At 36.3% G+C, this 13,015-nt stretch overlaps 1 protein-coding gene across 7 annotated transcripts; it reads right to left on the bottom strand.

The window, feature by feature from the left end:
- Positions 1–243: 243 nt before the first annotated feature.
- Positions 244–12,902, bottom strand: LOC124215594 (protein croquemort). 7 transcript variants are annotated; one of them, XM_046619171.2, is made up of 11 exons: positions 9,455–9,517; positions 9,064–9,127; positions 7,192–7,296; positions 4,180–4,309; positions 3,896–4,059; positions 3,600–3,741; positions 3,124–3,333; positions 2,804–3,015; positions 2,425–2,719; positions 2,115–2,188; positions 244–1,945 (listed from the first exon to the last, which is right to left on the bottom strand). In XM_046619171.2, exons 3-11 carry the CDS (start codon positions 7,266–7,268, stop codon positions 1,666–1,668), a joined length of 1,584 nt encoding a protein of 527 aa, XP_046475127.1. In that variant the 5' UTR covers positions 7,269–7,296; positions 9,064–9,127; positions 9,455–9,517; the 3' UTR covers positions 244–1,665. The 7 variants fall into 7 exon arrangements, with proteins under 7 accessions (XP_046475127.1, XP_046475122.1, XP_046475120.1 ...); XM_046619166.2 differs by lacking the exons at positions 9,064–9,127; positions 9,455–9,517 and adding an exon at positions 12,329–12,902; XM_046619164.2 differs by lacking the exon at positions 9,064–9,127 and having other exon boundaries at positions 9,455–10,157.
- Positions 12,903–13,015: the final 113 nt, after the last annotated feature.

Below are 13,015 nucleotides of genomic sequence, written 5' to 3' on the forward strand. Positions count from 1 at the left end.
TTTAGATTCAAGTATAAAGTCTAAAGTAGTAATAATGAGAGCGAAAGTGAAATGTTAGAAGAAATCAATGAGCCGTACCAAAACTGACCAGGATAAAATCAAACTCTGTTAAGAACATGCAACTGAGTGTGAAAATATACGTACATGCAAGCCTGTTGAATTCTAGAAAGGTGGACAACGTTTCAGATTCTCTATGAGTATTAGTTTCGTACGAGTAATATTAATGTATAGAAAAAATGGGTGTTATATTTGTAAATAAATACATATTTTTATTTCAAACATATTTTATCACAATAAAAAATAGTTGACATATGTGCGAATGGCCTACTCTATTAATTCGCCATTCCAAGTCGTGGGAATATCTTTTTACTTGCTTGATTTTTCTCCCCTTTTCGGAGGTTTTCTTCTCTTGTGTCTTCCCACGGAGTATTGAACAGTCAGAATTAAATATAAGTAAGCAATAACGAGTACTGGTATATATTTTAACCTAATGTAACTTAGCAAAGCCCATTAATACGCAAAATTCATACAGATTTTCGACACCATTAGAAGAAAATCATCCGCACGTTCTCACGACTTCAACGATAACGGCACTACAAAAGTAATTGTATTTGGGCAATGGGCAATGTGTAACAAAGTCGGTAAGCTCTATTTTTAAATGATAAAAATGATGTACATAAGTCAACGTAAGAATTTCGAAACTTATTCGATTGACAGTATAACTGATTGATTAGTGTAATAATCAAGGGTTGCCATGTCGAAGACAAATCTTTTACGTACTAAACTGAACCGGGATGAACACTCGTTCTGGTCAAAAGCTTCGTTTTGAACGAGACACCTACAGTAGGTACACTGTTTACTCCTCAGGCACTTGTCTATCACATGGGATGCATTACATAATGCTATTGAAAAGAGTGTTCACTAGGATGGTCCTTAAAAAGGTCATTTTTGAATTGCGGTCGGCTCACCGCGCAAATTGACGCCACATCATTCAAAAATAATTCCCTAATTTCTTCAGATTTTTATCTCAACTTTAATCCGTGCTCCAAGGAGAATGGATTTCCATAGTGAACCCTTTCAGGGTAACATCAAATCTACCAAACAGATTTGGATGAAATTTGGCATAGGGAGGTTTTTTGGATCACTGATTTCGAATCTAAATTTCATCTAAATTCGTTTGGTAAATTTGATGTGCCCCCGAAAGGATTGAATGGAATCCACCCTCTTTGGGGCACAGGCTAGAGTTGAGATAGAAATCTGAAAAAATTATGGAATTATTTTTGAATTATGTGGGGTCAATTTGGGGGTTAAGCCGGTCGAAATTCAAAAATTACCTTTTTAAGGACCACGCTACACGATTCACTCATATGTAATCAACTGATTTATATTTACAATTGGTAAATTTAAACAAAAATTTTTTGACTTCAATAGATTAAAATATCATTACGGCGTCCTAATATCCGGATAAAATTGACCGTCTAATACATATTCAAATTTGTGTAATATCTTAAAGCTCATCATTTCCACAAGTAGGAGCTCAAGCTGCATCGTTCTGAAGTATTGCTTGTTCTCTTCGTGTGTATATTTACCAAAAAGGTGTCTAACATAGTATGTTAAACAATTAAAACTCAAAGATGTTTAATACGCTGTAAAAATGTTTTAACATCACGTTTGCACTGGGTCAGACTTTGACGGATTGTTGGAATCCTCGGCATCTATTAACGACTGATTCTCTTCACTTCGACATCTTCGACAAATACACAAACAGATACCAATGGAAAGTAGCACAAGTCCGATAGCACCTATAATAGTGAACCCCACGTGGCCCAACATAGGAAGCTTGAGCAGCATTTTCATTTGGCTTGCCAGCTCCTCTGATAATTGAGCTTCTTGGCTAAACCACAGCATCGGAATATACGTTTCTGCTGGGATGCCAGTGAGCAATCTGAAAATAAACACACAATAAACACACTCAACTAAAATCAACGACCTACCCAACTTAAGGATTTTATTTATCAATTATCCTTTTTATTATATTCATCTAATCTTATATTAACTAAGGAATATCAAGATGAAGTCTAGTCTATTCGCAAGCCAGAACAAATTTTACTCACGCTATTCCATTTACTGGTTCAACTAGAATATTAATCTGCATCTGCGCTTTGACATTGAGTGGAATTCCCGTGGTCTGAAATATTCGTACACATGTTATACATCGATGAATGTTTTCATAGATGGTAAACCGAACATTGAGAAAATCTTGAATTTAGATTGATGAGCTGCAAGTGAAAAGGGACTGAATGACAGTATAATCAAAACTGTACTTTATGAAGTATCCCCTGTTTCTATTTATCCTCTCAATGAAATCAAAGTAATTTCTATGGTGTAAGGTTGTTATTAAATTTGCATTTGCCAAATACGCACTGGTTCTAGAACCATTTCGAAGTTGTATTTTCCTTCTCTGGGCTCCATTCCGGTTATGGCATTAGCATAGTAATCGTCCGCCTGATAAAAATGTGGCAAGCTAACGTAAGCAGGTGCGCCAAATCTGCACTCTGATACATCCAGCATTCCGCTTGGCTGGCACGGTTCTTTTACACAATAACAGGCTCTGGATGGGACTGTACTACCATTATCGAACGTAGCTCTGTCAGTGATGTATCTGTGCCCTTCGACGTTTAAGATTTTGGTATCATTAGCACGCGACAATACTAGTGATCTGAAATGTCGATCCAATAATGTACGTTTTATCAGATCTTAAATGGTGTGGTAAAATAACTGATAATTCCATTATGACACCCACGTGCAAATGTCTGGGGCAAATATCTCTATGCTTTCGTCACGGTCGACTGGTGGCCATAGTTCCCCAGTCGTCCCCCTTATCATGCTGCATTCTCCACTCCAGAAATCGGTTCTGTTCCTATAATTCCAATTTTCTAATACCCCTAGATTTAACACATCTTCCACGCCAGTATGCATGTTAAACACGCCGTCGTACGTGTCTGAAAGATTACGCTGCGAAATTGAGAAAATGTTTTTTTAAATAAAATTCTTGAATCTATGTAGCACACTAGATTTCCAAACCAAATGCATGGCATAGATTTTTGATATAAAATTGCATACCCCATAGAACCATCCAAACTTTTCGAAAGGAATATTGACACCAGGGATATCCAAAGTGTGAACAAAATCAAGAAATGCGTTGGAATACCCCTCGAACAGAAGTTCTCTTGCAGTCTTGGTGACAAATAAACTCTCTCCAAATCTTTCCAACATAAGGTTCACTGCCAAGCGAACGGCGATATTCTCATTTCGTACAAAGTTACCGACTGTCTACAAACAAGTAAATAAATTAATGCAACTGCCAGGATTGTAACATGTTCCTGACTTATTGTTGTCATCAAATATTGTCGGTTAATTTTTTTTTCTGATTTTTATCCTTATTCTTCTTATGAGCATGCTAATCTAAAATCTTTTTTCATACATCCTTCTTTTTGTATACTATAGCGCCCCACAGCGCTTTTGCAAAAGATTACCCGGTACACAAATCTTTACCAAACTAAGAATTGCATTCTACAGTAACCTGGAAATAAACTTACCACACCGATAACATTTAAATTTGTTATCTCATCATCAAGACTTCCATTTGACATGGATTCATCGAAATGCCATATCCTCCGCTGTTGGAATGTTATTGTCCCATTATCGTTCCAAGTCTGGTTCACTTTTATATGTTCTTCTCTGCCGCATAAAATGAAATATTCAAAATTTTAATCAATTATGATAAGTGAAGCAACCAGTTGAAGTAAGCAGAGATTATTTCGTTCTGGCAGGTCAAAAATTTTTTAGTTATAAATTGAACATAGGTATCTGTACGGTCTGTGCGTTGAGTTACCTAAAAACATAAGGGCCCATTTCCACGAAATTAGGCTTTGTAGTAGCGTTATTAGAGAACTCTTCGGTATTGGTCCAATTGTAAAGGTGTAATTTCAGATACATAGGAATCGGTGTCTCTTTCCACATATCATAACTCGTCGACGTTGGCGTTAATATTAATTCCTGGAATTAAATAATCATCTCATCGATTTAGGTATACGCACTAATTTAAAAAAAAAGACAAAGATTCCAAAGGTATCGAAAATTCGCATAAAAATTCAACAGTAAAGATCAGCAACTCACCTTCAGGAGTATATGATTGAATATCCTCATCCAAGATAATCCAACTACGATACCTCCGATTAGCAATATTGCCCCGACTACGTACAAAATTATTATCGCTGTTTTGGATGGTCGCATTTTGGCTGGTTTGCTGGAACAAAGAAATTACTAAATAAATTCATGAAATTCATGAAAATGCAACAATCTCTTTGACCTGTAATGACAAAAGCTACGTACTGAATTACGACGAGATACGAAAACACAGTCTCAAATCGTGCCATTGTTATTACAATTTTCAATTAGCACATGACATTTAAAATTAGAAATGTCTCACCGTAATACATTCTGGTTTTTATTGTCATCGGCAGCTCGCCGAGCTCGATAATCCGCTAAAAGAGGAACGGTCGACATCGCAGAATCGTTTTGTTCACTACAAATTTTAATTCCTTCTCGCGTCGGAACTTCGCGTGTTATCATTGATTCTCGTTAGGTTCAAAGTTGGGCAATCGATATCCGATTAAGCGATATTGAATGAGTTTTAACTGCTACATATAGTTTTATTCTGATTCATACTAAAGCTCGCACACGTGACCTATTCTTACAATGGACTTGACACCGTTACTGTATTTTTACGTATCACGGCACTGTAAATCGCGGAGGAAGCTCCTGCCTCTGCATTGACGTGCTGTAAAAGAATACTGATATGATAATCGCATATCGTATCAAAGCGAGGCTCAAGCCTGACCGCAGTTTGACATCAGTTTGGTAAAGGCAGATAGTGCTCAGCTTGAGATAACCAATTTATCCAAACCAACGTGAGTCATACGAACAGCCATAGGTCAACAAATGTGTTTACAATAGTCGAGATAGGCCACCGCTAACGTTTACTTCTGTTTAAGAGTTCAAGTGTCCGTCCGTAATTCTGTAAATTTCAGCATCTGTCGGTAAGCGAAAACGCTGTAGAGTTTTTCTTGTCGATAAGTAACGCAGTCGGGCCGGCATTACAGATCGCCTACTGATCGGTCATAATTGTATATGTCGCTGGCTTACTACTCAATTTTTTTAGCCATAAGGCTTGCTCTCGTTTATAGACTAGAGTAACTCAATGCTTGCGCTCTGGATTCGAAACTTCAAAACTTCGACTCGAATAGACTCATGTTTAAAAGCTAAATTCAGGCGTTGCCGGAAGAATCAACGTCTCAGGCAAGTGAAGTATGTGTTTGTAAACTGTGTTCATTTCGTTCATTTAGTATACATCTCAATATTCATAATATAATAGATCCGTAACGTATATCATTGTTTGTCAATATGAATTATCTTAAAGATCGTCAAATATCAAATGAATTCAATCATTTCGAGTAGAATGGAATTTTTTTCCGTAACCGGTTCAGCATTTTCTACAGGAACGTAAAATAATTCAGTATTCTCCACAGGATCACGTTTACAACAGAATTAAGCTTTACTCCAGATCTCGAGACGAAACTGATTATCACGGTCATGCATCATAATTGACAATCAGTCGCAAGACTTTGAAATTAATGTTTAACTTTGACATTTAGCTTTTCCAATTGTTCAATTGCAACAAATAGTGCTAGATAGTATTAACATTAATGAAAATAAGATTTGTGGCACCGCACAATTAGTTATGTACGTTTAGAATTAATGGACTGAACAACTGTGACGTTATAGTTACTTTTCTCCAATTAATTACTATTGTTGAAAAAACACGACAACATCTTCGGTGGAATTATTGTGGCATATCAGTTATTTTCAAGTTTGTTTATAAGTTCTTTCATCGGTAAACAATTTCAAAACTTTATCCTAGTAAAGTAATTATATCTGATTATGGCGTAAATAGTGACATTGCTGTTTTATCACTCCGGCAAATAGCCTAGGGTTACTGAATATAATTTGTCTTACGAGCAATTAACGAATTCATCAAAGTATGTCACATTACATAATAACTGATGAAGTTTTCCAGACAAGCTTAGGATGGGCTGATCACTTTTCCTATATCTAGATGATATAGATCCGACTTGTCTAATATAAGTATACCATTCCGCAATAAATCTGCACAATTTTGCAGGCTTGCAATTATTTGAATAACGTAACTTAAATACCGGGTGTCCCATTTTAAACTTACGCCTGATTTATCTCGGAAAATACGACTCCTATCGAGTATTGAGTATAATGAAACTTTTAGAATTCGAAGGGGGACGTTCAAAAAAGAAATTTATTTTGTTTAAAAATAAAAAATGATGGCGTTAAGATGGCCAACATTTATCGTTTTAAACGCAAACATGACGTTTGTTTCACCAAAAAATTTGTCAAATCAAAACGAACAACTTTTGAGAGAAAAATTTGACCATTCACGTCCATCTTTGGTGCGCGTGTGCGTGCGGAACACTCACAAGGATTGCGTCTTTGCGGCTCGCTGAATGCTGAATGGGGGAATATTTGAACACCTTTAGAAAGTGTTCAGAGTACACTTAATTACATGGAGGCTTTGGAGTCTGAAAAGACTGCGGAAGTGACGAGCCGCAGAGACTTAATCCTTGTGAGTGATCCGTACGCACACGCAAACCAAAAATTGTCCTCACCTAAAAATTGTGAACTTGGATGGGAAAATTTTTCCCACAAAAGTTGTTCGTTTTGATTTGACAAATTTTTTGGTGAAAAAAACGTCGTGTTTCCAGTTGAAAAAAAAACATGTTGGCCATCTTAACGCCGCCATTTTTTATTCTGAAGCAAGATAATGTTGTTTTTTTAAACGTCCCCCTTCGAACCCTAAAAGTTTCATTTTACTCAATAGTCGATCGGAGTCGTATTTTCCGATGTAAATCAGGTGTAAGATTAAAATGGGACACCCGGTATAACGATGTGAATTTGACGGAAGTAGTAAATAAAATTATGACCAACTGTAATTAGTTCAAACATGCGTCAAACATTAATCATCGCTGTAATCACGAAGCAATTGCCTCAAATTTTTACTCCGATGTAATCGGATAAAGTGCAGCTCGATGCATATCTTACCCATTATTTCCTGCAGTTCCTGAGTCTTTAGGTGTTGCTGCCGCAATTCCTGCACGCGCTGATACTTCCGTTGTCATAATCGATGGTTCTTTCGCGATTTCTGAACTACAGCAAATAGAAACTTCACCATATTATACCGTGTCACAAGTGATGATTAATGACGTCACGTTTCATTTGCAAATAATTATTAATCACTGGTATACGTAAACGATCGCGACGTGTCACGATAACTGAGTGTAAGTATATTGATATAAAAACACGTGGAACAAATCGTTTGCATTCAGACTTTCGTCGTTATCAGGCTAAACGCTGCTATTATATAGCCGACGATCGAAATTCATTGAAAACGGCACATAGTTTGTCGAGTATTGTAAAAAATTCACAAAACCGGTATCTAAAACCAACTGACACCAGTTTTATTGAGTGAAAATTGATTTTCGATACTTTGCTTAATTCGAGTAGGCAATCTAATTATACTCGTAGTATACATATATTTAGAAGAAAAAAGACTTCTCAAAATACGAAAGATGAATTGCAAGCACGATACGAGAACTGAAGAACCGATTGAAGAAAAAAAAAAGATAGAAGTAGAAAATAGAAATACGGTTAAACGTAAAATAGTCGAATGAAAGGAAACGTTAATTCCAATAGTTCGTAGCAGACATTTAATCATTTCAAATGGCGATTTACTTGCAGCAGAAAAAGTTTATTTTAAATAAGATTTATTACTATTGCGACAATCAGACATTTTTTTGAATCAATGAATTATCTGCTAAGGACTATTGAAACAAATATCATCATGACATTTGTTGGATACAAATATTTCGTTTTTTTTCTCAGTGTATAAAGTCAATGAACCAACATCAGAAAAATTATTGTTATAAATTACAATTTTTTCTAATTAGAAAAGTTCACCGTAGTCCAAAACGAATATGAAAAATAATACTGCATGGAATAGTAGCTTGAGGTGATAAGCAGAAACTACAGATGGAACAAATGTCAGAGATACGTACAGCAATGGAAATTTCCGACCGGCCTGTAAAAGCTGCAGATATGTACTGCGAAACTTGAATTTTGATTATAACTAAAAGAGTTCGCGAACAGCGAATTAGTTCCTTAAAATTGATGAGGGAAAAATGTCATTTTTTGATTCATATGCCGGCTTAAATATATCGTTTCACGAAGAATACCGGTACTGATAGTTTATCATTGAAATCCGTGGACGGTTAAACTGTGAAATACATTATGCTTAAACCTCGACGCCTCTTCACAGAAAATCTGTTATTGCCATTTAAATGCGTGTTTAAAATAATTCGCATTTCACGAACAAAAAGTAAACAAGAACACAATTAGCCACGTATCTATTATCATTAATTATTTCTGCCACTCGAATATTAATAATTCCAATATTTCCGTACTATAATCCCAATACGACCAAATCCTTACGTCCGACATACAGCTCGTATCCTCTGTTGTAGATTCAAGAACACGGGTCATTGCAATAAATACTTAAATATTTTCAGTTGTATACCATAATCAGTATGAACAAAACCACCGAACCAGCCGTTGCACAATGAATAATTTTGCTATACAATAATCGTTATTACAAGTTATAATTTATTACAAACCGTAAGCACATATATATATATATATATATGTACATAGGTATATGTATCGAATCTTGCAATAGTGGATTCACGTTTACGATAACCTTGAATGCAAACGAACGAAATCGAAAAGGGTATACCTATGTATTTGCTGTACATGATCGATCGAATAATAATGAATCACAAACTGGGTTCAGTTTCAATGTACGTCAAATACGTTATCTACAATTACTAATTACGCTTGTATAATGACATTAATTCTTACCGCTTGTGAAGTGAGTCTCTTGTATATTGTGATGTAATAATGCAGCATATTGCTACAATTAACCCTATTCGAAAATGACCGTGTCTCGAATCATGTAATGTTATGAATTGTCAGATATACTAGATCAAGAATCGTTGTATAGACAACCGTGTATGATTTTTGATCTAGTATATTCGATGATTCGTGCTTTTGATAATTCATTACGTAATTTTTTTTTTCTTTGTATTCTCGTCTCGAATTTACAAGATAAATCATGTAATAATTAACACGTTGATTTCCGTCATAACGTTTTACGATTCATCATACATGAACATACTCAGCCAGGAAGCTCTTACAGATATATTATAATCTTACGACCATGAATACATTATCTTATTACGATTTGCCTTACTTGACGGAAGATGCGAAAATATTGTTATTTGTGTTGATCGTCCGCAACTCGACTGACCCCTTCTCGGCCAGCGCCATTACTTATGATGAAATTTTTATTGCTGATACACCAAATTTGCTTTATTATCGATCCTTGGATAGAGTCAGATTGATAATTTTGAGTTGCATAATATGCCGGGATTGTAGTTATCTATTTGCGATGAGACTTTTTCAGTAAGTGCCGCTTTACCGCCCGATAACATCAACACGAGCAAATTTTTTGATGTATCACATGTCTGCAATGCGGCTAAGCTTCACAGCGTCGGCTGATCTCTGTTATTCTTGCCATGTGATTGTGAGTTTAAATAAATTATGGCAGAACGGGGGTTTAGTCGTAAAAATACACTTTCTCATCTATATCATCAAATATCGAGAACTTGTCTTCGGCTTGGTTCAGTCTCAAGACGTTCCTATTCAGAAAATCGGTTTCGTTTTCGATAACTGGACACTTTCAACTGCAAAGAAGACCGTGTCATACGCGTATAAAGGCCGTCAACATCACCGCACGAGTGAAAACAAAAGAATCGATATACGTCATATTTCTGCAAGGCGGATATTGTCAAACAGTCAAGAGTTCCGTTTCATCCTTCGTAAACACGGCACGTACGCAAGCAAGTATTCACTCTTCGGTGAAACGTACACGCATCGACTGCTGGGATTCCAAAATAAAGATCCGCTTCTGGTTCTCTCTATATTATTCTTCCCTTTCTTCCTCCCCGTCGTTCGAGGTGTAACGTACATGCATGTATGCAGTGTATAATATTAAAGTCATCCGATAAGACGGTCACCATAATCGACAACAACGACGATCCTCAGCTACAAAAAACTGGGTGAACGGAGATATACGACCGATCTCGACGGAGAATTACTACTTCCACATGATTTCACGATCTCATGCCGCTCAAAGTCCGCAGACGATCTGCCTTCGTTATAACGCTCTCTCGTTTCATTTGCATTCTCGTAGCGTTACAAATTTGGCGACTAATCGCGGCTTGAACACGACCTAACGATGTTAAGTATCCCTGGTCAATTCATGAGATAGAGATGCGTGTATCACAGATGTACGCGTTATCAACTATACTCATCGTCAGTCTTTAGGCTCGTCATTCCGTATCTACCGCACGCCCTCGTTTTCCGGCTCTGCCTATCGATCCTTTTTTTCCTCTCTTTCTTCGTATCTTATTCGAAGTGAGTACCCTGGTGAAAATAATTTTATAAATTCGTACGAAAATTTTTACCAACTTTTAAGGAAATTTCTTTGCAACGGTGTAGGATTTGGATCGACTCGTAGTTTTTGAGCTCAGATTTCGTAACGATTCTTAGTTTTTCGTACTTTTTACAAAAGCATGAATTTTTTTGTAAATCTAAGTTCAAAAACTACGAGTCGTTTGAAATCCTACACTTTTGCATAGTAGTTTTCGTAAAAGTTGGTAGAAATTTTCACAGAATTATTTTCACCAGCTTACATAATACGCTGTGTGAAAAACTTTTGTACCTATGCTCGATACTTGGTTGGGAAATTGATTTCAACAATTTCTCGAAGGTTTCGGAGCACGTCGTCTCGAAATTAAAATATGTTTAATGAATCACGTTGCTGTCATTGAGAGTGACTCGAGTATCACGCGATCGTGACTAATTAACTCCGACATTGTGCAGAAAAGAATTAACGCATCTAATACATCGGTCGTTGGCCGATATTGTTATACTTTGTGAAGTCGAGAAAATTGTCTTGAAGGTTAATCATCGTAACCCTGATTAAATTTCAATCCATATACAATGCATGTGAAAACCTTCGACAAATTGAGAACTTATGTATATAATGAGTTTTTAATCGATAATTATAATCACTTTTCCTATGAAATTGATACTTGGACATCGGCGCATCTTTCGATCCATTTCAATGTCAAGAAATTGAGCATCAGATACGGATAAAAATACAGATATATATCACTTGCGTTAAAACATTTTTACAATTAGAACATTTTATTTATAGTCCTTCCGTATTAGATATCGAGCTCTTGTAGCGTATAAACATTATTTTAAAATGAACACGTCGAAATTACTTTCACCCGTTTATGCAGACGACGTCGTTTATACGCATAATTAATACATTTACTTCGCAATATTTTTTCAATCGTTTCCCGAACGACATTCGCCACAAGTAGCAACACTTCTATCATCAGAAAATTGTTATACCAATTCAAATTGTTTTGTGTTGACGAAAAATTTATATCGATCGTTTCTCAGCCGTGCAGCGAAGAGAAAGCTGTATCATTGCGACACATACATACATGTGAATAGGTACGTATTATTTTATGCGTATGTGGCAGAAACTGTGATATTATAGTTCACAGCGAAACGGAAAAGTGAAAAGTTTCACATCGAATGATCTTCAACGCAATAACTAGAAAATTCCCATACGTGTAAACGCTGCAAGCGTGAGGCATCCAGCGTGTTATTTGTCGTGAATGTTACGACTCTTGCGGTAAAATAATTGACAAGAAAAAAACGCGGTTTTCTTAATTTACTGCACCGTCGAGAACTGGATAAATATACAGTGATAAAAAAAATAAAAAAAAACTTCAATCAGAATACACGGAACAGCGCAAGAGCGCGTGACGTCCCATATCAGACAGTTGCGCGCTTTAACATAACAAGTTCATTATACACAAACCATAATCGCTTAGATATGATTAAATTGTAATTTATAATGAACCTGCCAAGGAATGGTATACTTTATATTCAACTGTAAGAACCGCTTTTAAAAACTTATCGTTAGTATTATTACAGTCTAATGTCCATCCACCATTATTTTCGATTGTCGATCATTTATTACCTGCGGCGATAGTTGGACCGCGTAAATCTTGAGGGAGGAAACGGTAGCTTCGATTAATCCGAATTACAATTGGACGAGGAAAACCACGGGGAAGCTTTATTGCTGTAGTATAATTATCTACACGTCGTTTTACGGTTTTCGCGCACTCGATTTATAAGCACCTCCAAAGGATAGTTGCAAAACAGCGACAAGAGAAATGTATCTGTACACTCGGAAACCGCATCACTGAATGCTTTCGTAGCTCGTAAAAGGAATACGAGAATTAGTGATTTACACTGCTTACGAGCGGGAGAGAGCGTGGAGAGAGTGGGAAGTTGAGGAGGGTGACTTATGTCTGAATAATATCTCAGGGCCAAAATCAAACTGCAGTAACTAAAAAAATTTCGTTTCTTCGACACTTCCGTCAAAACTTATGTAGTACCATTTAATACTTTAATTTGAACATATATTCGTAAGGAAACTTTTTTCCAAATGTTACGGTTTTGGTTTCGGCATGCGATATGTATCTATACGGCGATACTTTGATGGGTGATTGACTGCTCGATCTCAGCACGTTCCCGCGTTTATGTAATCAAAAATATAAAAAAACTGTAAACCCAAGAGACTGCAGAAAAAAAAACAATAATTCAATCAGAACTATGAGTGAAAAAAAAACAGAGAAAACAAAGAAAATGAACGCCCAGTTAC

Source organism: Neodiprion pinetum, chromosome 3 (assembly GCF_021155775.2).
Source record: "Neodiprion pinetum isolate iyNeoPine1 chromosome 3, iyNeoPine1.2, whole genome shotgun sequence".
Taxonomy (NCBI): Eukaryota; Metazoa; Arthropoda; class Insecta; order Hymenoptera; family Diprionidae; genus Neodiprion; species Neodiprion pinetum.